The sequence below is a fragment of the Opisthocomus hoazin genome, chromosome 1 (assembly GCF_030867145.1).
Source record: "Opisthocomus hoazin isolate bOpiHoa1 chromosome 1, bOpiHoa1.hap1, whole genome shotgun sequence".
Taxonomy (NCBI): domain Eukaryota; kingdom Metazoa; phylum Chordata; class Aves; order Opisthocomiformes; family Opisthocomidae; genus Opisthocomus; species Opisthocomus hoazin.
Genome location: NC_134414.1, coordinates 25,371,246 through 25,397,182, shown reverse-complemented (window position 1 = coordinate 25,397,182; position 25,937 = coordinate 25,371,246). Strand labels below are relative to the sequence as shown.

General features: G+C 46.7%; 2 protein-coding genes across 5 annotated transcripts in view; both read right to left on the bottom strand.

Moving 5' to 3' along the window:
* Window positions 1-271: 271 nt before the first annotated feature.
* On the bottom strand, window positions 272-5,378 carry SHISA2 (shisa family member 2). Of its 2 annotated transcripts, XR_012763792.1 has the most exons (3): window positions 5,075-5,378; window positions 2,486-3,374; window positions 272-2,382 (listed from the first exon to the last, which is right to left on the bottom strand). XR_012763792.1 is itself a non-coding variant. In XM_075419564.1 (2 exons), exons 1-2 carry the CDS (start codon window positions 5,376-5,378, stop codon window positions 2,818-2,820), a joined length of 861 nt encoding a protein of 286 aa, XP_075275679.1. In that variant the 3' UTR covers window positions 272-2,817. The 2 variants fall into 2 exon arrangements, 1 of the variants encoding a protein (XP_075275679.1); XM_075419564.1 differs by having other exon boundaries at window positions 272-3,374.
* A 7,625-nt stretch (window positions 5,379-13,003) lies between these two features.
* The window catches only part of NUP58 (nucleoporin 58), a 41,469-nt gene continuing 28,535 nt past the window's right edge, over window positions 13,004-25,937 (bottom strand). For 2 of the 3 annotated variants that reach the window (XM_075419532.1, XM_075419542.1), the window contains exons 15-16: window positions 23,480-23,575; window positions 15,979-18,037 (exon numbers count right to left, since the gene is read on the bottom strand). In XM_075419532.1, coding sequence (XP_075275647.1) covers window positions 17,868-18,037; window positions 23,480-23,575 — 266 coding nt within the window. In that variant the 3' untranslated portion in view covers window positions 15,979-17,867. Of the gene's footprint in view, window positions 13,251-15,978; window positions 18,038-23,479; window positions 23,576-25,937 lie in introns of those variants that run through there. The other variant, XM_075419551.1, reaches the window with a different exon arrangement.

Below are 25,937 nucleotides of genomic sequence, written 5' to 3'. Positions count from 1 at the left end.
CCGGCTCACCCAATGCTCTGATGCCCTCTCCCTGCTCCCCTTCCCCCCCAAAAAAAACCCCTCAGACCTGCCCCTCCAGGGCCTAGCATTCAGCCATGCAAGTTGTTGTTTTTACTGTTTTTGCTTTGAAAACACAGCCAAAAATCCTAACTTTCCCTTTTGCCAGGGTCTATAGAACTGGGCTGATCAGATGTGCTTTTCTAGGCAGAGGAAAGTAAAGAATTAACTAAGAAAAAAAACTGTAACAAAGCAAACAAAGTCACACCATAAAGTATTTATTAAGAAACAAAGGGGGCTTTTTTTTTCTCTTCATCATTTGTAAGAAACACTTTAAAGTAAGTGCCCTTTCAGAGATCTAAAAGCTGTATCAAATGGGAACATTGGTTTCACATTATTATACACGACAAAAAAAAAAAAAAAACACCCAAAAACCACATCTCACAAACTTCTTTTTATTACAACTCAGGTTTCTCTGACTTCAGTTGTAAATTAATTTCTACAGACTTATATTTAACTTATTCTTTTTTTTTTTTTAAACAAGTAAACAATATACAAAGAGAGTCACCTGAATTTCATAGGTCGGAGGAGGTGTCCTTGCCAGGGCATGAGCAAGGCAGGCAGCACGCACTGGCAGGGGAGGCAGGAGCTGACGCGGTTCACCATCGGGAGAGACGATGGTGGCATGGTCGGGCTTTTCTTCTGGCCACACAGTAAGGGGCTGGGTCTCACCTGGGGACAAGCACCTCCAGCTCCTGCCGAAGCCACCAGCAGCTGAAGGCCCCCGCGCCCCATGCCAGGGCCGCTTTGGCAGGTCAGCGTGACCAAGCCACCAAAGGGGGCAAGCAGAAACCCGAATCCCTGCGAGACCCAAGTGCACATTGGGTTCTTCAGCAGCCTGGCAACACCCAACCCTGGTGCACCTCCTGCCTTCAAGTGTGCCGCCGGCACCAGGCTGCGGGGCTGGGCAGAGCGGCCGCCCACGACCCCAGCAGCCGGTTGCTGCCTCGCTGAAGCCACCCAGCCCGGCTGGAGAGGACGCCGGGCCTCCTAAGCTGATCTTTCTGCCCAGGTCTTACAGGCGGAAAGGGCGATCGCAGCCAGGAACAGCAGAGCCGGGACAAATTACCTATTCATTCTCCTGGGTCAGCGGTCAAAGCGTTTCTGCCCGCCGCCGGCTGCCTGCGTGTGGCATGTTCACGAGTAAACCGCGGGATTTGGCAATGCTGCCACACGGATGCGGGGTTTAAAAAACAGACATACAAAAAATAGTAGTGTCACAGTTATTGCTACGTACTGATACAGTATCAGACAATAAGAAACCTTTTATCTGGTCTGGTTACAGTAATTGCCCGGTTTTGGCGTATGCCCTCAGTCCTCTGTTGGGGTGTTTCGGCTGAAGAATAACGGACGGAAAAGCAGGGACTTCAGTTTTTTTGAGAGACAAGACCAGCCTCAAGCAGCGAGTTGCATCCCGGGCGATACGTTGCAGTTAGCGTGGTCTGGTTATTCCCAGTGTGCCGTTGCTGCTTCAACCCGGAGAGGGGTTTTTCTCCTCCGTGAAGCGAAGCAAGACGGAGCCATCGGCTCCCGTGCAACGCGTCCCCTCCCCGCGTCGCGCCTCCTCCCCGCCGTCCCCAGGGAGCCGCAAGCACCTTCGTCCTTCGGTTGGGCCCTTCTCCTCGTTCGTAATTACAGCCGTGCCTTCCTAGTCCCCTGCCCCAGGGGCAAAGAGGAGACGGGGGTGGGTTTCAAACCTCCGTCAGACCCCCCCGCGCCCGGGCTGGGGTGGCTGCGTGTGACACCCCCACAGCACTGGGCTGGGGACTCGGAGCTGGCGGGGGGGGCAAAGCCCGTTTTCCTACGGTCAGACCCGATTGCAAGCAGGGTTTGGGGCTGACAGGTCCGCGCGCGTTCACACGGGTTTTCTGTTTCGTGGGAGGTGAGGATACATCCGGCGTGTTCGGGGCGAGAGCGCGACCTTTCTCTGCCAAGGCAGCCCCAGCTCCGACGCTGCCAGCTGCACCGACGGCTCGGCGGAGCGTCAGGAAGAGCAAGCACCTCGTACCCTGTTTTCAGTAAAAAGTTCACAAAGATAAAGTCTGTGCAAACCACTACTCGGTCCTGATCTCGAGGCAAAACCAAATCAAGAAGGGTTTCAAGTGCACCGGAAGGAAGAGCCGAATAATTCCCGCTCTTCTAATTCCTACATAAATACCAGGAAAATTGGTCTTTGCAAGACTAAGCCTTTCGTGGCATTTTGCCCCGAACCGGGGGTGCGCGAGAAGCGATGGGGGCTGGTACCAGCACCTGGCACGCAGGGATTGCAGCGTTCGGCTCTCGGCTGTGATTGTCTGTAAAGCAACGGGAAGCGTCGGTAAGGAGCTGGGAGAGGAGAAAAGAGGTTTCTTCAGTACGGCCATCTCGTACAGTGTAACACAACTCTTTCTACGAATTAATTAGGCAAATACTTCTGACCATGTCATACCTGAAGGGCACTTAACGGCTCCGGCGTTTATCTCGCAAGCACAGCGATCTGCAACACATAACGCACTTCCAGCGTAATCCTTCGCCGCTGTGAATCACGCACTGGAATGAGAGCGTAGCTGGCAGCGTTAATTCGGAGATATCATCCCAGAGTTCCTGGCAGCAGACCCCGATGAAAATAAATGGTTTATAAACACTGTCTGACATGCATGAGCCTTTCGGAATTATGTACAAGCGACGTCCCGGGAGCTTCGTTCCGAGGAAGTATTTCTCCTCGGTTCAGCTTGGGTATTGAAATCTGCGGGGCGGGGAGGGGGGAGGAAGGCGCCGGCGCTACACCGTCACGGCCGGGTACATCTTCTGTTCGCTGCTGGTGTGCTGCGGGTAGGGCGACTGGATCTGCCTGTAGCCGCCCTGCAAACCGTCGAGGAAGGGGGGCACCGGGCTCAGCGGCATCGCGTCGTGCTGCACGGCGTAGCCCACGTACCCGGGGTGCAGGTACTGCCCCTGGTGCGGCACGATCTGGGTAGCCTGCTGGCAGTTCAGCACCGAGAAGTTCGTCGGCATGTTGACGTAGACGTTGTTCATGGTCCCTTCGGGCAGGCAGCAGTTGGTCTGGGACCTGGTCGGGGGGGCTCTGGCCCCCGAGTTGGCGCTGGAGCTGGAGCTGGCGGCGGCGCTGGACTGGCGGGAGGAGGAGCCCCGGGAGGTGCTGGCGCTTGGGATCATGGGGATCGTCTCCATCAGGCGGGTGCCCCCGGGGGCTCGGCTCTGCTGGGGCTCCTGCTTGGGCCGCAGGCATCTGCAGCAGCAAGCCGCCACCAGCGACCCCAAGATGATGAAGGCGACGAATACAGATCCCACAATAAGGAACGGCACGTAGATGGGCACTGCAACGGCAAGGAAAACGACGTCACTGGGGACAGGGACAAACCTCAGCAGCTCTGGCAGAAGGTCCCGTCCACCCCATGCCAAGCCCACCACACCCCAGTGCAGGTCAGCGCAGGGTGAGCACTGAAAGCTGCGCGTGTGGCCGAGCACTTTACACAGGGAAGATGAAAAGGGCTGCTACAACCAGGGCTGGAGTTCCCAACAGCGTCTGCGAAGTTATTAGCAGGGAGGACAGCGCGCAGCTCACGCCTCGGGGGAGGACAGCTCGCTCCTGTTCATGGTGGTCTAGTCCACATCAGCCACCGCTCCACACCTCACCAGACCTTGTCTCCAGTATCACCCACTAGAAAAACGAGGCAAGAGAGCGCTGGGTCTGACCGGCGCCGTCGGGAGATACTTTGGGAGCAGGATCCCTCCTCAGGGCGGTCAAACCCCGGTGCTGCATCGCATCCCTCCCCATCGCCAGCCCTCCCCAGCCGCTGCCACCCCCCCGGGGCAGGGACACAGCTGGGCAGCAGCCGCAGGGACTCTGCCACCCTGCAGCCCCGGGGACGGGCAGAGCGCCCGGCTGCGCTGCGCTTTGGCCCTGGGTTTGGGGAGGAACCAGCGGGGCGACAGCGCCGTGCTCCAGAGCTCTGCGACCAGCATCCCTCCACGCCAGGCTTAAAGCAGGGGCATCGGGGCAGGGGGAGCGAGGGGGGGCAAGGGGTGGGAGCAGAAAGTACAGGCGATGCTTCAGCGTTCAGAGAAATGCCGTCCTCCGAGGACTGCGAAGGGGCTACCTGTCCGCTAAGTCAGAACACCTCCTCCACGTGATGTGGAGCCTGTTACTAACCGAAAGGCCCCATTTCTTCCGTTTCTTCCGTAATTTTTGGACTTTTTAAGACAAAAGGCTTGCAAAAAAGCATCTCTAGGTCTGTGCTTGGCACTGCCGTAGCTCTCGAGCAGGTGCACGCACTTGCTATGGACTGCAACACCCAAGTTCTCCAAGGTAAACCTGCCCCAGTTATAACATCACTGCGGGCTGCTTCTGGCGTGTTCAGTGCGTGTGGACGGCAGCGAGGGCGCCGCGAAGCCACCGAGGCTTTTTTATTAAACAGCAGTAGAAAGACTTGAGTTTATCCTTGATATCCAATCATCTTTCTAAAAACCAGTTCCAACTGGGGGTAAAATCAGTTCTAATCGGGGGTATCTGAGCTGGAGGACCACAGACAAACAGAGGGGGGACCAGCCAGAAGTCACTCAGCGATGCCACATCACTTTTTCTGTTGTTCGCAGGGGCTGTTTTCATTATTTCACAGAATCACTGCCGAAGCAGGGTCACCTACAGCAGGCTGCACAGGACCTTGTCCAGGCGGGTCTTGAATATCTCCAGAGAAGGAGACTCCACAACCTCCCTGGGCAGCCTGTTCCAGGGCTCTGTCACCCTCAGCGAGCACAAGCGGGGCCGAGGACACCCCCTTCAGCCCCCGCACCCCCCCTCCCCCGGGGGCAGCGGCGTCGCCTGCTTCTAAGGAAGACCAGGCTGGGTTTCGAACACCAGCGGGAGGGAAAGCGCGGGGACCCGTCCCCGTCTCACCGCCGCCGCGGGGCTGGGCCGGCCCCACACGGCCCCGTCGGCGGAGGGAGCCGGCCGCAGGGGCCAGGAGGGGGCGGGAGGTTTGCCCGGGGACACCCCCCCCGCCCGGCGCCGCCTCACCTGCCGCGCCGTCGGGGCCGTCCTTGCCGGGCCGCCCCGGCTCGCCGCCGCCCAGCCGCCGGTCGTTGTCGCAGGCTCCCTGGTCGAGGCGGGCCTCGGCGCTGGAGCAGCAGTAGCGGAGGGCGCAGCCCCCGCAGCAGATGGTGGCGTCGCCGCCGTCGAAGCGCTCGGGGCACTGGAAGCCGTCCCGCCAGCCGCCCTGCCCGTCCAGCCAGCCGTGGCAGTACTCCCCGCCGGCCGCCGCCCCCGCCGCCAGCAGCCAGCCCAGCGCCGCCAGCGGCGCCCAGCACCGCCCGCCCCGCATGCTCAGCGCCCCCCCGCCCGCCGCCACCGGGGCGCGCAGCCTCCGCGCCGCGGGTCCCGCCGCCGCCGCATGCCCGGGGTGGGGGGGGGACCGGCCGGGGGGCGGCGCCGCTACTCGCGGCTCCCTCCCCGCCGCCGCCGCCGCTCCGCCGCGCCCATGGGGGTGTGGGGGGGGGCAGCCGGGTGCGGTCCCCGCCCGTCCGCGCCCGCCGCCCCGCGCGCCCCGTCCGGCGCCGCCGCTGGGCTGGAGAGAGGGGCGCCCGCCCCGCCCTTATAGGCAGCGGCGGCGGCCGAGCGCGCATGCGCCGCCCCGCCCCTCCGACGGCGCGGCCCCGCGGGGACACCCCACCCCCCCGCAGCCAGCCCCCCCCGGAGCCCCCCGAGAGCCGGGTGCCGTGAGGCCGCCCCAAACTCCGGCTGGTTCTGTGCGTGCGTGGGTGAAAAAACGCTTCTTCCGCGGGGCCTGCAGCCCTGCGGCCGGGTCACGCCGCCCCCGGGAAGGCGACTGCGGGGTTACGGTGACCGCTCCCATTCCTTCAAGCTTTTCTGCTTCAGTTAAACAATTAATAACGTGTCGGCCCTTCCCCCTCCGCTTGCACCTCCTCCCGCTTTCGCTCTGTTCCCAGCCGCTCTGGGGCAGCCGCCGGCTCTCACCGCGGCTCTGCTCAGGCGACAGCCCAGGTCACGCCGTTTTGCCCCCTCGGCTCCAGCTGCTGCTCCTGGCGAGGGACTTCGCAGCCACGTCCCTCTCGCCGCTCGGCCACAGCCAGAGCCTCGCTGCTGCGAGGGCAGAGGGCAGGGGTGGTTCCCACACGTCTCCCACCTTACCTTGGAGAGGGTGAGCAACCTGGAGCAGCCGACCTTTGGAGAAGCTCGTAGTCACCACTATGAGAAGCGGAACTGCAGCGGGACAGGTTCTGTGTTGCCCGTATCAACCCAGCTGGGCGAACGGGAAGGAACTTGCAGGGATTTGGATGTTGGAGTGGCAGACGCTCTGTCTCCAAACCTGATGAGCAGCCACCGGGAGCTCTCAGCTCGAGCTTGTTGAGTTGGGGTGAGGAGCACACCACCCAACGCCGGGACCGGTGATGGATTTCGTACAACCGGCCCGCGTCACCCGAGTGCCCATGGCCCAAGACAGCCCCGTGCTGTGGGCCAGCGTCCAGGCACGGCACGGGATGGGGGTCACCTGGGGAAGGAGTTAAACCACGAGCTCCCATCAGCGACCTCCCGCAGCCTCCAGCAGCCCCCAGTGCCAGCATGGCGGCTGCGTTCACAGGGGTCTTCCCACAAGATCATTTTCTTTAAACCTGGGTTGGACTGACATTTTCGTAATAAGAAAAGCAGCTTCTTGAATCCTTGATACATGGCAAGCAAAACACTTGCCCGGCCCCATCCTCCGAGTCGATGGTGCCACCGATACTCGGTGAGGTGGATCCCTTTCAACAGCAACGCCAGACCATTAGAAGAGAGTCTGCTTTTCCCCTGTCTAGCCCAGATGTATTCCCAGTTAGACACTTTGATCACAACAAAATACCAGCACCAGATCCCTTGTGGAGATGATCTGCAACAGGTACTTCACCTATTCAAGCTCGGAATTGGCCTCAACTTGTCTGGACAGAAGCAGCGATAAGAGCGCGCCTCATTATGCTTTTTTAAAACTGAAAACATTTGGCACTTCGCAAAGTGCTTTAGAATGTATTTAGCAATAGACTAATTGGCAAAGATATTTTTTTTTTCTAGCTGTCTTTACAAGCTGATCAGGTAATATCTGTACAATTTAAAGTCTAAAGCACACAAAAAAAACAAACCATGCAAAAATACATGATTATAGCAACAGTTTTTTCTACTCTGCAGCTTCTTCCCTCACTTTCCCGTGCCCAGCAGTCTCACAACACCACCTCAGCCTGTTCCAGTGTAAACCAAAGCCATCACGAAGGCCCTAGATCCTGCAGGACACCAAACTCGCTGGGTCCCGACAAGCTGAGCATCTTGCAGCTTTTAGATACAATTGAAACATCATACATACATTAGAGTCGGGAAGGATTTGTAAAGCCCAGAGATACTCAATAACGATCACGTAGTCTATAAATTTCTATTACCTGCGTCAGCTTTGTTTTGTGGTTCTTTTTTTTCCTAAAAGTCTCTTGGATTATTTACTGCTACTACCAGATGGCGTTTTGTGAGGCCTTTGGCTCAGCAGAAACGTTCTTTGCCCTTCTCAAGCCAAAAGCATGACTGCAGAAAAGCAAATACCACGTTTTAATTCACAGCCAGTTGAAGAAGTCCCATGCTGTCCTGTGTTTCCTGCAAAATGTTCTCACTTAGAGGAGGGAAAACAAAATTTGTTAAAATTACTTTTGCTAGTTGTCTGAAACAGAGAAAGTGCATTTTCTGTATAATTTTTAACGCCCTGAACTGCAAACCAGCAGCGTAGGGGATGAGCACCTTGACAGCTTTTGCAGGACGCGGTGTCCAGGCGTTGCGCTGGCCGTGCGAGAGTGATACCCGCAGACCCGCGTCCCCGGGCACGGAGCTGCGACCCGGCTCCCTGCCCGGTGCCGGAGCGGGGTGCTGGCCCTCGCGGGCAGAGCGGCTGCGGGATAACCGCCACCGCGTGCTCAAGTGACTGCGGACCGGCGGTGCCTTCTCACCTTGGGAATTCACCCAGTCACTGCGCTGAGAGGCATTCTCCTTGTTATAACAAGGGCATTTTTGCTGTTTTACTACTGCAGTCCCTCTGCGGCTGAGAATTTTTCAGAAGCATTGACGTGCCTTCAGAGCACGGTGCTTTGCCTTCGTTAGGTTTGCAGGCCTCAGTGGCTAAAGCTCCTCGCAAACACAACCGCTTCTACTTCAAAAAAAAAAAAAAGCCATCAGAAATAGGAAAGGCATGAAAAGGGGGGTAACACAAAAGCGCGTCTTTTGTCCTTAGCAGCTCCCGGTTCAGCAGGGGGAAAAGCAAGGAGACCCCGTGCCGGGGCTGCGGAACCGGGTGCGGTGAGGTACCGCAAACGCTCGTCGGGGCTGGCTGAGCCAGCGGCGTCGAACAGCAGGGAGAGAAGAGAAAGGACAAGTTGGAGGAAGCTGTAACAACAGCAAGTAAGAAACAACAGCCCCTCTCCCTCCCTCATGGGTGCCCATTTCACGGATCAAGCAGGGACGCAGACCTGTCGCCTTACTCCGTGTCTCTGTTTCGGCTGGAACCTCTCTAGAGCTACGGAAAGGAAAACCCTGCGATGGGACTCTCCGAGCTGCCGTCAGCTTCTGCGGGTGCGCGAGCGGCCCTTGCTGTTAGGGATGTTTTGCTTTCCCTTTCGTATTTCCAACCCATGCTCTGCAAATCGCCACATTCCCTCGATAGCAGGAGAGACACGAAACAGGCAGCAACTCCTATCCCCTTTTCCTTTCAACCCACTGGAGGTAAACTTTAGATGGCGGATGGATGCTTTCTTCTCTTCCCCTTTGGGATATTCAGTTTCATTCTCAGTAGCCTGGTCAACAGTAAATGGATGTTATCCACTTGGGTATGAGAGAGATTACCTGCTTGTTGCGGCCCAGCCCTGAACACTAGGCAGGTGTTTATGTGCCTTTCTTGTTACATTTAGCTAGCGTACCTACCGGTAGGTACATCAGTACATTCAAACAGTTTTGCAGCCTCATCAGAAACCTCAAAATACTGAATTCGGGAACTACTTTTGCTCTGCAGTTGTGTCCCCAACATTGCAAATCAGGACTGCAAGTTAAAACTTGTAACCTGAAGCCTTCTCCCTCCTTCTCCCAGAGCAAAACTGGGATTCATCACCACGGTACTATTGTTCAGATCGCTCGGCCTGCAATAGCCAGGCCATGCTTACCACAAGCGTGGGGTTTTATTGCAGTTTGTCCACTTACGGGTCACAGCGTAACGCTTCATCAGTGGAGATTCCTCTTCCTGCTCATGTAAAACAACACCACCACTTCCCATCTGAAAGCCACGCTGAATACGCAGGGGTTTAGTTGTTTTAAAAACCGCTTGTTTTGTTGTTTGGGGTTTTTCAAACTTACAAACAAACCACCTTGGAGTCAGAAATCCCTGCGCCTTGTACGTTTGTCCCGGCAAAGCCCCTTCTCAGGTAGAAGCGTGTTTCCCCGCTGCTGAAGCGATGCCTTGCTGCCCCCGTGTGAAGTCAGTGGGAAGGGGAGCGTTAGTAGAACACCGTCGCTACGGGTCTTGTACGGACAACGGCTGTACTCAAGAGTGCCATCCTCACGGACAGGTTAGACTGATGGAATTACCCAGATGAGGATGGTTACCAGAATATATGAGCTTAAGGCAGCAGGGTTTCCTTCCCTTCCTGCCCTGGTTATTCGCTATCTTTTACACTAGCGTAGCTGTACCTGTGGTAAGTATTACTTAAACACCAGCAGCAGATTTAAAGGCCCAGACTGCTCCTCCGATTGTGGTATTACTTGCGTAAGCCGGACTGGTTTTTATTTCTGCTTAGGGAACATATTTAATATCTACATTTTAAAATACACATGTATTCCTAGCAGAAAGGCTTTCTTTTATTGGCTCTCATTTCCTGGAAAATAATTAGAACAAGATGACCCAAGGAAAAAAAAAAGAAATCTCACAGAAGGAGTGAAAGGACTGTAAAAATAACCTCGAACGAAGCGATAGGGAGTTTGCAGACTCCGCGGGGGCTGGGCTGTGGATCTGCAGCGGCCGCACCGGCACCGAGCACTCCAGGACGCGGAGCTTGGCTTCCGCTATCAGTGCTCGCCACCTCGGCGTACGCAGCAGCGACAGCAGGCATCGGTGCTGGCACCACATTATCACAGCCAACGCAGACACCCCCAGTATCGCACGGCTGGCTCCAAAATGCACCGCTGTCGCGATAGCGGGGTCAAGGGATGCAGGCTGAGGGGAGCGAGGTGACTGGGTGACGGTACCTGTATGTGCTGGGGGACATCTTCCTCCAAATTCACAGGGGCAACACTGCAACGAGTTACGGAGGAGGCCATTTCCCAGAAAACATCCCCCAGTTTCCACACTGAGCCCCACGGACTGGGGCTTTAGGTAGTTTGTTAGCATTGCCCAGCTACTGTGTTGCAATCAGTATGACTCTCCAGGAGCCCCAGTACACTGATTTTTGGAGCTCCCACTCACTGCAGGCACAGCAGATCGCCATTACAGCATAGAAGACACAAAGCTGATGTGCACATCTTCAGACTGAGAGAGGTGCTTAATCGAGCCACAAGCAAAAAGGAAAGAATTTGAACATTTTTCCCCTTCTCAGACAAAAATAGAGGAAGAAATACTTATTCTGGACTACATCCATCTTCCCACAGCCTGCCCTCCCAATGAGACTGGCCAGTTCAAGACGACATCATTATTGCAAAGTTATTTCAATTGAAAAAAGAAAAACCCCGAAGTAGAGGAATTTTCCACATTCACACTCCAGGTCATGCTGCACAGAGCCTACAGCATGAGCATTTCATCAAATGCAGGAAGGGAAACAGACTTTTACTGTTGCTGACCTCCTAACACCAGAGTGCAAGACAAGGATTTAGGCACAATATCGTGAGCGCGGCATCGCTATGCAGCTGTAGCCCAGACCGCTGCCTGCACAGTGACACGAATGAGCTCCAGAGGAGAACAAGGTACTTCTCCTCTCGGTATGGTTCAATGGGACTTAAACTACAACTTAATTTGTAGTTTTCAATTTTACATAGGGATTATCAACGCAGATGATCAAGAAGCAGCAACTTAGTGCAGAAAACTAATATTTACAAGAATATTTTCTAGATCGGGATTTTTTTTATACTGCTTACAAAAGAAGTAAAAAAGACTGTATCTGCTTGCATCATTGCTATTTTACTTGACGTCAGTAGTGCAGATCAAATACGACTTACCTTCGAGATGATATAACCTAGCAACGAGGCTTTGGATTTCAAACTCCCCCTCCATTCGCAGGGCTCACTTCAGACGATACATCCACCACTCCGCAACGGTGTCTGGTTTTTAAGGTTACTATTGCTGTCACCACCCGTCTGCCTGAGCCCACGATCTTACCCAAGCAGCCCTTTGGCCCCAGTACTTCTCAGCAGCTCCGAAGCCCGGCAAACCCCGCCACCACCACAGCACGGGTACCACCACGACAGAGCAACAAATACCAGCGGCACTGGCTGCTGCGGCACCAGGAATAAAGCGTGAGCAGAGGTGACGAGGAAGGTGACGCTTCTCAAGTGTAAAGCATTTCTAGCTAAATATTGTTACTAATAAAGTGTAAGTTTAAGCTAATGGGCATTTGCATTCGACCTGCATCTTCAGGGCAGTGACTCCTGCCCTGCGCAGGGGAAACTGGACGAGCTGCCACAGCATCCCTGCGGTTCCAGCTACTTCTGCACCTCTCTGATACAAGCAGGAGGCTGCTACTGGCACTGACAGACCATTACCACGCCTGAAGCCAGCATAAACAATGTTAAAAGCCTTCCCTCTCTACTCTCAAAGCAGAGCTCAGCATTAGCTTCCCTTTGCTACCGGAGGATCGAGTAGGAGCTTTGCCCTTGTGGTCTGTACTGCGTCAGCTCAGCCAACAACCAAAGCAGGTCTCGCCCTCCGCGGAGATCAGGCGTGCTCCTGGTTTGGCTGCCGGAGGCACGTGAACACCAGCCTGCTCGCTGAAAGCTCTTCTGGTAGTTGAAGCATTGTGCTGCTACCATGGGGGTCAGCAATGGCGACGTTAGCTGCGTGAGCTCCTTCAGACAGCCAGCAGTTTCCTTCGTCAGCAGCCAAAATAAAAGGTAGAAGAAAAAGACGGTTCCTACTTGAAACCGATACGACGTGCATTGCTAAGGCTCGTTCCCATGGCATTAAAGCTAGCACGTTCCTTTTGCTATCGCTTGTGTCGGTTCACTCTGCCCGGCCTGATGCTAAATTAGAACGGCCGTAGCGGCCTTCGGCGTCGCTGTCACGGATAAAGGAGGCCACGCACCGGAGAGCTGCGCCAGGCACAGCCGCACGGAACGGCAAAGGCCACACGTGGGTAAGCCCCAGGTACACTCACCATCACCCCTCCACCCACCTCCGGCAGAGAGGGAGATGCGTCCCCACGCTGCCAAGGCCTGGGGCAGTGCTGGCCTGGCGGCCGTCACTAGGGCCCATCCATTCCAAGCCTTTTTTTTTTTGAAAGATGAACTTTTTTTAGTATGGTCTCCTGTACTTTACCTTATCCCGGACAGAACAGCAGCAAAAGTGTTCATGCCCAAAGGCTGGATTCCTGTATGCATATCCTGATAAAGAAATAAAGGTGGTCCAAACAGCCAAGGAATGCTAACACTGTTAACAGGATCAGCAGCTTTTGATGGTTTTCAGTTTAGAATAGCTTCTACTTAGGTACCTAACCATGGAGTTAACAGAGGAGCTGTAGCTACCCAGCTGTACAGTTCGTGCATATTTTTTCCCCAAGGTTTCACCCAACTGGAAGTCTACTCAAGCTGCCTGTCACAGGTTTTTTTCCCCATGAAAATTTACCCACTTCTCTTATTAAGAATACATGGCATTTTTCAGAATTTCAAGTTTCATATAATAGTTTGCTTTTGAATACTTGATTTTGAGTATTTGTTAGTCTGTTTCCCTTTTTACTACACCACAGCATCTGATCAAAACCTCGCCATCCTAGCTTGCTTCTGTGACTGGGATCTTCACTTCTGAAGCATACCCTGTTACCACAACGTGCCACATTAACTACACAGAGCCAGCAAGGGATTTCTTGCCTGAGAGGTTATATACCAGCCTCTAATCAGAATCAGATTTTGGAAGCAGTTACAAGATGTTCTAGAAAGCTGCTGTTGTGCTGATGCCCAAGCACCCGCCGTAGAGGGACACCTGCATTGAAGAGGAGAAAAAAAAAAAAAAAAGAGGGAAATCCATCAGGTTGTGAGATGTTAAACAGAGGTAAAATACCTTCACCTGCTTGGCTATTGACCTGTTCAGGACAGGAGTACGTATTCCAAGTTCTCCACGCAAGCGTTCAGCAGAAATGACCCGATATCCTGGTAAGGGCAGATCTATACCCAAACACAAATAAAATCAACCCAGAAGCTTTTCTAGAAGTTTGCAGAAGTTTCTAAACTTAATCATAACGTATTCATGGCAAGCTAGAAGTGCCTTGCTTCTAAAAGGTGAGAAAACAAAAAGCAAATCATTCTTTGGAAAAGTTATTAAAGCTATAGTTAACATGCAGCATACTCACCTCCTCACTGCGGTGCTTCAACTGCAGCGATGGCCTATAAAGATTAAATTCCTGAGGCCGAGTAAAAAAGCATTAAGTGATAAACCTCATAGCAACAGGAGTCAAATGGGTCAGAAGGATTGTTCAAATATTGGTGAAGTTTTGCAAAATCCTACTACCTTAAAAAAAAAAAGTGTAAGAACATGTGACAGACCTGGCAATAAAAGGTGACATATTGTGACAGCTACGCCTGCAAGGGCTGCGCAGTGGCATCTGCCACCGGCAGCCTCTGGCCACCTGGCGAAAGCAGCAACAGAGCTATTGGAATCCTCATGGGAATCCCTTAATTTTATTTTATTCCTTTGGTTACAGAGTTAAATTGTATTTTTTTCCCCCCCATGAGTAAAAGATGTCACCCAGGTAGAAAATTAAACTGCTACGATCATCTGTTTCTACCTACTAAACACAACATTCAAGCAACACAAAAACTGTACTACAAGTTCAGTTGATCTGGGAGTACAAAAATACCAGCACATAGATACTCCACATTGAGCTCAGAAGAGACCATCCCAGACAGAACTGAAGCGAGCTGTCCCGTTCCCAGCAGGAAGCCTTGTGCTCTACATGCCCTCCTCGCCCCTCACGGCCTCGGTCCTCCCTGCCGGCAGCCGCCCGGTCCTCAGGCACGATCGCAGCGGGCAACCCCTGCCTCCCAGGGCAGCCCCGTGGCGCTCCCCTCCCTAAGCCCAGCTGCTGGTTTTCATGAGGAGTGGCACAAATCTACCACTGTGGTACGTTAACCGTCCGTCAGTGTCTGGAGATACTAGCCACAGGGTCAAAAGGGACTCAGTGAAAGAGAAGAGGTAAACAGCCTGACAGCACAATCCCAGAAATTAGTCCAAAACCCGCTTAACTGATTGCTGGAAATCTTTGTGCGTAGCCAGTTCTTTGTTCTTACAAACCTGAACAGAACAAGAGTTTTAGGGAAACAAACTTTCACAGAGCATAAGGCATTTATGCTCAACACTATAGATGGATTTTTCTATACACTTTGTCCACTGAGGATGTACAAGGTGCTTTTTCCTATCTTCTGCCGAGACACTCCAGGTATTACAACCAGTAACAGGTAAGAGCTGACGTGCCCGACTAGATTATCTCTACAATTAACATGAGTAGAGAACAGGAAAAAACAAAAGAATTACCACTGATGTCAGAGGGAAAAAAAAGTCCACTAAACCTGTATTCCTGAACTTTATTTTCATTTTAAAAAATAATGCTATAAAAGCAATTGACATTCAAAATGCAGTTGTTATGAAAATGTAGACAGAGGGGGTACAGCTGAATTTGGATTTCAGATGTCCACAGTGAGGAAGATGCACAAATTCCATCCACTCCCACCTTATTTCAGCCTCCTCCCTCCCAATCTGCAAGAGGGCAGTACATAAGCCTGGTAGTACACGCTAGCCAGCTTGTCAGGAACAGAGACAAACGTGAGCGTAAAGAAAGTTTTCAGATGCTGGAACTGGAAGAGGTTCGTGAAGCAAGCAATCTAAGGCGTAACTCCATCCTACCTCCCGCTACGTTTGTTGTAGTGAGCGCAGTGGGGAAAAAAACAAGTGACTTCTGGTAAAAGAAAGAGGTGTCATAAATAAATTTACACCACAGCTGTACAACAAGGTGTAAACTAATGAAGGATGTGATTCTCTTCACGTGACTTCAACCTTCCTCCAGAACGTATTTTTCTTTCTTTACAGAGCAAATAATCCAGACTTGATTTAATTTCACAGTGTTTAAGTACAGGTCAGCTTCTTAATGTGCCTTGTAAAAGCCACACCTTGAACGTCTTTCTAGTTTTGTACTCTAATTACATTACATATCTTTAAACTGGGAAAAATCATGGCTAAATTAAACCACTCAAGTAATATTCTGGGAATATAAATATTTCAAATCCCACTTTGACTTTAGTTTGTACTCCAGCCTGTGATTATTCTGTTACAGAATCACTTTTTCACTTAGGCTAAATTATGGACATAATTGTTGCCTTAATGCGAAATGGAACAGAACACAGGTACCCAGGGGGCTCAGACTGCTTTCGAGGTTACACCGCCAGACCTAGTGCTGTGTGCCATCACAGCGCGATCCAGGTTTACAGCGCGCACCGTGAAGAGACTGCAGACAAACCAACAGTCCAACACCTCCCTTCACCCCCCAGTGTCAAACCAGAGATCAAGGCCCTAACTGCAGCAGGAACAATTTTGCACTACATAAATCCTAGCAAGAACAATTCCACATATTAGCTGATGACATTTTTGTTTCTCCTACAGCATAGGAGAACAGCAGGAAATGATCTTTCAAATAGGCAAATATGTATTACAAGGATCACAGCATTATTGTTTTATTGTTTGCACAATGGTAAGTTGCACATATGGACAAACAGTACACATTTAGAATTAATTTCACAAATTAATACATTACAAGAGAGTCCAGTGGTTTAACATATTAACTATTAAAAAAAGCAATAAAAAAAAATACAAACATTACAGTTTTGACTGCAGCCCAAAAGTTTGAAAAAAGGTTGAAATCAAAATGAACTGTAAGCCGTACTTTTCCGAGACATAAAAAACCCCACATTATATCCCTTCCTAAGAGACTGCTCACAAAGGTGCAATAACATACAAGTACAAAAGTGGAGAATTCTGTGCTCAGTTTCCCTTATCAGATCAAGTGACAAACCAAACATTTGTCAAAGAGCAATCACTGCTGAACACAGACATCATTTCCAAAACATACAAAATGGTAATAACACTTTAACAATAGAAAACAAAATGACCTGGTACTAGAAAATTCTTATGCACTGTAACTGTTGTAGAAAAAAAGGTGCTTTTGTGAAAATGATTGTGAATATTCATTTGATGCGTGTTATATACAAAACACCTTCTATATTAAAAAGCAACTCGGCTCCAAAGTTCCATGTTCACGCTTCAAGCTGTATCTTTATTTGCAAAGATTCAATTGATCTGTTCCTTCCTCTGTAAGATGTCTTCCCAGCTATTTCTAGAGCGCACCAAACTGGAGATGCAGCACAACAAGCTACGATGTTGCAATATGCAAGATTCATAAACTACTGTTGCAATAGCTTTAACCTTCAAATTACATCATTTCTCTCCTCCATTCTTTAGCAGCAACTTATTGTACTATATCTCGTATTGAAAGCAGATAACACAACTGCTTTTAAATCAATGCTAGCAGTGCTGATGAGAAACTAGTGAATCAACTCCATTTTGTTACAGCTAATTCGGGTTTTCATTAGAATAGCATACCCTGTCTCCTCCAATTGCAGGGAAAAGCTCATCCAGCCCAACAGCCCTCTGCTTGCACACAGACCTTGTGGCATCCTGAGCTTTCAGCTGAAGTCCTGCAACACCCACTTCAGGAGAACTAACAAGACCAAACAGCTTGGGAACATTACCTATGAAACGTCTGTGTCAAAACCTCTGATTCTTCTTTAGAGTTGGCTGCTAAATGGGTGAAGAAAAAGTTAAAAAAAATTCAGCTACTAACCACTGTTTACCAAACTTTATGAAATAGTAAACATTGTATTTCTGCTGGTCTTCAACAACAAAACACAAGAACCAATGATGACATAGCCCGTGACCCACTATTTGAAGCTCCTAGGAACATCAACACAGCGGACCACGGGGCAACAGGGAGAAACAGAACACACAAGAAAAGGACACCTGTCTACGGGGCAAGGTTTGCACATCTGTATTTTATACATATATATACACATACATACACACAGATGTGTGCACTGTACTGTATATATTTACATCCATATACACAAAAACACCCTGAAGTAGATTTAAAGGCCATATCCAGGAACAGAAGATATGAACTCTAGTATTTGTACTAGAATATATTTTATCTGTACAAAAAAACAAATATGCATATATCATATGGTATAAAGCTTATTAACAAAAAATATTCTGCTACTAACATTAGGTTAAATAGATGGTTTTACAAGATTCTTTAATAATAATGCAGTATAGAACATTTCTAAAACTAGGGCCAAAAATAAAAGTACATAAACGGGTTTCTATTCACAAGAAAATAGCTGTTCAGTATGATTTAATTTTGTATTTCAGACTAGGGAAAAGTAGCAAAATTTTTATAAATGTCCTGGGATGCAATTTAATTAACACATCAATCTAGAAAAATAGACTTTTCAGATGAACAAAGTTGATTCACTTCCACTTCCCTTAAAGGGGTGCCTATCTTTTCCCTCGCTTGTTTCCAGCTGGAGGTTTCTTCAGCTGAAGAAGTTGCCCTCCTGTCCCAAAGCCTGCAGATGCAGGATTAGACACCCCAAACGTTAGGCCAGCTGATGCTGTGATGCCAGGATTGCTGAAGTTAAACCCAGATGTAGTCGAGCTGCCAAAGCCTTATGAGGGAAGGAAAAATATTTTAAAACAGAAGTTATATCAGGATTGCAGGTTTGTTCTCCTTGGAGTTATGAACACCAGCCACTTCACCACCAATATTTGCAATGCTTTATACTAACGTGGGTCTGCAACAGCATGCCACACCACTAACACACTTGGACTTGCTACGACAACTTGGATATTACAGCACTAACAGTCTGCCTCTGTGACTGTTTACATATCCTAAATCACAAGTCTATGATACCATTATCCATACAACAGCAACACCCTAAAGTCCCACTGAAATCGTACAATAGAAGAGCCGTAACTCCTCAAGTTCTCAGTCTAAACACGCCACGCGTACATAGGGTGGGAGGGCAGGCAGAAGTACACGTGGACCATGGCCCGCTCGCTCCACTCGCAGCAGGTAAGTGGCAAAGCTGGAGTCGGAGGTCCCAGCCTTGTGCCCACTGACTAGGCTATCTCCGCCTGCCGTCGTAACACAGGTGGCACAGACCACACCTCAAATGAGAGGCAGATAAGGATCAAAAACCTTGCCAAATTCTTGGTACTTAAAAACACCCTTTATGACTTAAACCAAGAAGCAGCACTGAAAACAAAGCTTTGGAAAAACCGAATGACTAGGTGGGTGAACTGTGCTATTTTAACTGCTCCACCCTCTTCTAGAAAAGTAAACGGAACATCTAGTTCAGCTGTAAAACAAGGCCAGTTGAAGAAAATCTGCCTACAGTTTTCAGCAACAGTAACACCAACTCATTTTACTCTCTTTTGTGAATTTATATCAGTTATGCACAACCAACTCGGATCATAACTGAAATTATTAAAGAACGCTAGAAATTTCTCTAATATTAGTTACGAAGAAGCGGAACTTCATAACTGTGCTTTTTGTTCTCTGAAGAAACCAAATAAGGTAACCAATCATACAAGATAACAAGTATGACATGAGCAAGCTAAGATTTTAACAAATGGTTTCATAGACAAGTTGCACACAGAAACCTGTAAACAATTAAAATATTAAGAAAATATGGGACTGGTTCATGAGCAAAAAGGGGTATTTTCTCAATAAGCACTACTTAACAGTTTTGTTAGTTCTTCAGCAGACAGATAAAGCAACCCTTTGGTCACATCAGTATCTTCAATTCAATGCCTAAATATTTTTAAAGCACAGAAATAGAAACCCAACTGGTCGTCTCATCAGAATCCCAAAGGGGCTCTCGCAAGCCTGATGTCTTCTATTCTCTCACTTGTTACTGATGCTTTGCATCAAGAACTACTTCAAAACATAATGTGAAACTCTTCCTCCTGCAATGTCTGGACCTGGGTTACACACCGCATCATCTTGACAAGAAAATCCCCCATTACCTACATTCCAGTAACTGCAGTCCTTCAACAGGTAGTTGTCCATGCAGAACTCATTGTCAATGTAATGAGTGTGCATCCTAACTCTGAATGCCAAGTAAGATTTTTAGAAGAATGTATTATTTGGTCTTCCTCAAGGAGTCTCATGAATGAAAAAAAATCTTCAATAACTAGAACTGTTCTTGGTAAGTTACCTTTTTACTTCAAGTGTGTATCTGAGATAACAGGTAAGCATTGCCTCCTAGAGAAAACATCATGAGCGCCATTTGTAATAAAGCTGTATGGGATCTATAGTGTCAGGAGTTCAGTAGGCAAGGGTAAAGTGTTCATGAGTTACCTCCACCTAACTGCTTCTAGATGCACGGATTATTTTGAAGCATGCAGGGAAGGCAGCCTTAGCATTATTTGAGTAATGTTAGAATAAGAAAGAGATGCATGAACTGTGTGATGGCAGACTAAGAACATGCCTGTTAATTTAGATAAAACTTGGAAAGTAATAGCTGTTACGCTAGAAGTGCCATTTAGGGCAGCCACAAAAGTGTAGAAAGGCAGAAGGGAAGTTCACCTAAATGGCTCTGTGCCATCATGGCAGCACAAAATGGTCATGGTATGAAGTTCTTTCCTTAAAAGTAAACCAAACCCTAAACCAGAATACTCAAATGTATTTTGAGTATTATTGTAAATGTATTACTCAAATGTAATCAAAAAATTCTTGAACAAGGTATACATTCAGTCTTATTCCAGCTGCAAGGAAAGAGAATTAGTCACGGAGTGGCTCAGTTCTAGAGGGAAGAGTCACAAAGTCTTGAGACGCAGCAACAATGTGATCAATGATTTCTTTGTTGAAATTAGTATTACTTATGTGTAAACAATTATTTTCAGAAAGTAAATGACAACCTGCCCTTTGAGGGCATAGAATTAGCATCTCCCTGAAGGACTTCAGAGTACACTTTATTCATTGGGCTTTTGCTTCTCTGCTTCAGTTAGGCCTTTAGATAGCTAAGTCAAAAATGAGGTACACACGTCCCCATAACAGTATTTTTTTTTTTTTTAATTTGAACGCTACAGGGATAAAGAGCAGTTCAGCAGCTCTCAAAGGCAATCTATTTCTGCTCTCATCCCCCATACCACAATAGATGTTCTAGAACAAAAAGGATTTCCAGCACAGCTTTGACTGTTTTACTATAACCTCTGTATCCAAGAGCTGCTCATAGTTACACATGGATTATATTCAGGTCCATTTTTCAGCAGTATGAGCATGTCCAGCCATGATCTTGATAACCATCACTTGATTATCTCTTATCATGTGTACTTGGGCTTCTATTCTTCAATAAAAATAAGTCTCCATCACAAATTCTCAACTCAGCTCTTCAAAGCATATTTAACATCTTAAGTTTTCACAAAATTAGTGTGTGTGTACACCATCCACCACCCCACCCCCCTTAACGTTGTATCTATAGATTCAGTAGTGATTTTTTTCCTTTTTCCCGTCACTTTGGGAGTCTTCATGCTCTTTACAACATCCCACTCATCAGCCTTTTCAGTTGCAATCAAATGAATAATAGTAGGAATTAAGTGGGACTTGATTTGGAGTCCGTTTTCCACACTGTCTGCGTGTGTTTCAGAGGGAAGCCCGAGACACTTGTTTCATCTCGCAATTTGCACTAAAGGAACTGAGAAAAGACTGCAGCTGCTCTACTTTTCATTTACTGACACGGTGGACACAATGACTGCTCCTGGACTAAGCCAAATTTACTACTAGGAAATGCTTAAGTACTTTCAGAGGACTCAGAATTTTCTCTTCAAACATACAAGCTGAAATTGAGAAGAGCAGTAATACTACCAGAAACATTTTCAAATCTTTTAAAGCAATTACATCTAACTCCTAACTTTTGACAGAGGCAATTTGGGAATATATAGTTTTCATTGTAAAATAAGAACAAACTGACGGAAAACATGTGGAGGAGAGTTGGGGCATTATCTAAGCAGCCTGGAAGGGCAGGGTGATGGAACACTTACCAAACATCAGTTTGGGAAACTAACTAAGCGCTCACATCTAAACACAAGCAGTAACAACAGTATATCCTATAACCCATATTCACCCCATTTTCCTAGCTTTTTTAAAAGAAAAAGATTCAGAAACAAGATGCAACTATCATACAGCAATATACATCAGAAAACATTTACAGGATCCTGAAAAAATAATCTAAGAATCAGGACACATTAAAATTAAAAAAAAAGAAAAAAAAAAAAAAGACCTTGCTAGCCTCAGGCATTATTCAAACACATTTATACACCCTCCATAAAATTAAACTAAAGGTCATACGCAATCCAGAAGCTATATGGCATAGGATTCTGGGCTACCAAATTTTTATGGAGGTTTCTATTCCATAATCCCAGGCTAGATCAGGATTTCATGACCACTTTATAAGCACAAAATGACAGCAATTACATTTAAACTTTTATATTTCTGGCTACCACCTTCTGTAGCTGAGACTCTTGATGTAACTGAAAACAGTCTTCATTTTATTGGGTCCAAGTCCCTCACTGCTGAAGAGAGATCAGGGGCACTGCCACCACGACAAAGCCTGGTTCGAGCAATACTGCAAAACGACATCTAAATTGCCTCTGCACCCTACCAACATAGCTAAGACAGACTGGCTGTTTATTTTGGTTTGATACCTCACTAGTGGTGGACAACTGACCCATACAACCAGTTTTCTAATTATATTTTTTGATATACTAAAAATTATGTATTTTGTAACTTAGCAGCTTGAAATGCTGCAATACTACTTATATAAGTATTAACACTAGGTAATTTGACAGAGGCTCAGGAAAAATAAACTAAGATAAAAACGTAAGCAGCGTAAGTTTTCCATTTATTTCTGATATTAAAAACTAAGCAACAGAAGGTTGATGCTTAGACACTGCATATTGCAAAATCAGAGATGTTCTGTCAAGAATTTTCTAGGGTGTTACACAGTCATGAATGTTACACAGCCAGATTAGTGAACTATTTCCACTTTACCATACAAAGCGTAAGGTACTTTACAACCCTGATTTGAGAGCATAACTCATCACTAACCAAAGAAAAAACAAAACAAAATGAAAAGCATGGCAACTAACAAGATGCTGGTCCAAGCTAATGTACTGAGCACTTACTAATAAACACCAGCCCCCCCGGCTATGTTTGTATTAATAGCAGTTTAAAAAAACATTTGGCTTTAAAAAAAACCAAAACAAAACAAAAACCCCAAACATGCTACCAAAAGCCAATCCCAGGAGACACAATACTCCTTCAATCTGTCATTGAAAAAAGACTGTAAGACTGACTACAGTAAGATATCTGCCTCAAAAACAAATTCCTATTTAAAAAGTAAATAGAGATGCAATCTACAGAAGTGACTAAGATTTCAGACGACATCTGAGTTAAGGAGCAATTGCATCCATATTTTTATTTTCTCACCACCAACAAAATAAACCAAAAAAGTGAAATGAGTACTGAGTAGTTCAATTGCCACAGAAATGCCTTCAAGGTAGTTACAACAAATTATGGATATATACAGAGATACAATACCTATAACTTACTATTCAAATAGAAAGGATAAGCAGATAAACAGTTTTCAGGAAACCTTCTGGGCTTCTAAAAAATAACTGTAACTTTACTTGTAAACACAGGAAGTCAAATTACTGGTATATCTGTCACAAATTTATACACTAATTTCAATAGCTCAGTAACTGTGTAGCCTATGCAATCAAGTAGTAACTGCATTTCTGTGCCTGAGATTACATCTGATCCAGTCTGATGCATCCAATTTCCTGCTTCCACTCCTAATTAGATGGACACCATCAAATGGAAAACATTAATGCTCACTCAATTATGTTTACCTAGGGGACCTTTAACAGAACCTAAAAACTTCTCTGAAAATGTGTATTTAGTGAGTAAATAATTACTTCAATGGTTAGATACACAAGCAACTTTAAGCACATTTGTCTCAGCAGCTTTCTTAGACTGAGTGCAGCAGTTTGATTGTAACACTTTTGCTTTAACATAAACTTGAATTCAAGAGAAACAAACCAACCTGCACTTAGACTTCCTGATGGTTTACTTGTAGTTCCAAACCCAAATGATGATGCTCCTGTGGCACTACTTCCAAAGGCAGAGCTACTTCCAAATCCTGGTAAAATAATAGCAAAGACATACAACAACAACAAAAATTACAGACACAGCAAATAAAGACATACAGGTTTTGGACAAGAATTCTAAAACCAAACATAGTTCTAAGCATTATTTGGTTAATAAATATTCATAAGATTATTGCCTCCAGAGTATTTTTACTCTGAGCACAACATTGTGTTAAGAAAACAGCGCAAACAAGAAAGCACTGGAGAAAAATACTTCCTTCAAAAGACAAAGCTGAGTAAAAGAAAAGCTATAAAAAAAAAGGTGAAGTAAACTATCAGAGTTTACAAAATTGCTATTGAATTCCTGTTAAATTGGCAAGAAAATGGTAACCAAACGGGCCAAAGCTAAGAAAATTCAGGCACAAGTTATATGACTTCTATAACACAAAGCCGCAGTCTTCATCCACAACTCTAAAAGAAAAATTCCCTACGCTTAAAACAGAGTAAACATTTTCTTGAGTTTACATTTGGCTTATTTTAGAGTCATTTCCCCCCCAGGTTATTTGGGATCAGCTTTATCTAGGAAATCACAAAATAGGCTAAATACCTAGAATAGAAACACAATTTCACAACACTTACTGAGAAAAATCATTGTACAAAGAGCAGCCACAAACATATAGCTGTAATTAAACTAATTCTGTTAATTTTGTAATTGACATTCATAATTTCATAATACAAATATTTCAAGATTGTTTATTTAAGTGATACACTGTTTCATCCTGTCTGGTTTGAAATGAATTACCAACGGTCAGGCAAGGTGTTGGTAAATATTTAATGAAGCATAGGTTCTATACGCTACACGTATACATAAATGCAAAAGCCTCTATGTTTATCACTGACAAAATTCAGATAATATTCTATCACGGAAAGAGAGCACATTTCCCCAATTAAAATGATGTCTCAAGAGTATACATTAAAAATTCTCCTGTTCAAAAAAAAAATAACCCCTAAGATTAAAAAAAAAATCTAAAGTATTCATTCTGCTAATCTGTTTCTAAGAGCACACTTGCAGGATATTTTGCATGTATTCCTTTATTCTTCTACATTTGCTTCTATCAGATAGTCTTCCTAACTTGTCAAAAGACAGAATTTTGCAAATTAATACAGAGCGGATGAAATGCAAGCAAATGCCTTCCTAAGCCGAGAACTAGCAAATAAAAAACCACAAGTCAGGCCTCTAAGACAAAACTAGAAGCAGTTGTCCATCAATTTAAAAGAAAATGTTCTTTAGTTTACATTGGCAAGGCTGGCGAACATTTATAAATAATCTTTAGTCTACAACCTCTTCAGCTGAAAAGGAATAATTTTATGTTGTTTTTTTTAAGCCATTTAAAATACTGTGAGAATGACCTGGTAATTCAGAATTCCTTTCCTTTTGGCCCCCCATTTTCCATTATTTTTCCTGTTTAGATGTACAGACTTTCTTTTATCTGAAAAAGCTTAAAAACTTATGAGAAGAGACACTAGTGGATTTAAAGATAATTTCAAGATGATTATTTATGGTAAAACTGATGTAACATTCAAGTTACATCATCTTTCCAATACCAAGTGATGTTTAATTATTTTAAAATACATGAAAACATTGATTCACGTTTGGCTCATAAAGAGGCAGAGCGTAGGGATGCACACTGAGGCTGCAGAGAGAAGAGGATGTAACAACAAAAGCCACAACACATTATGTTTGTGCTCAGTGGATATAACAATTTTCTTTGCAGATCTCATAGAAAAGCTTCAGAGGACATTAGTGTCTTTTGACTTGCACTGTAGGAACCCATGACCTTACAGACAGGAAATTTACATACAGATTAGATTCTACTAATCACTTAGATTCCACTTGTCATTCTACTACTGAGAAATCATTACATTTCAATGAAAAGGTCCACATGAGTTTTGCAATTTTTTTATTATCACCTACTCTTTCAGTCATGTGTCCTCTTGGAATATATTCTCCAAGAGCACTATTAACATTTTGATAAGTATTTTTCCCTCACTTTCAAATGTTGCTTTTTCAACTTGAGGAGGGATTTTTTATTTATTTGGTTTTTTTTTTCCTCTATCTCAGCAGTGAGGAACAGAGTGACAGCTACAGCAAATGCTTCAGCAAGCAGGATCCCGGAACTCTAGTAATTTTTTCTTATCTTAATCCAAGCAGAAATGGGTCCCTATAGTGACCAGTTGAACACAGAGGTGAAAACCTTCCATGGATTAGCTACAGCATGATCCAATGTCTCCAGTGCCTAATTTTTATACACTTAATTTTAAGTCAAGTTGTAGTTACAAAAGGATGCACGTGATGTACTTCCCTAGCTTTAAGAACAGAACTTCTACATGATTACCTCATCCTATTCAACCTGG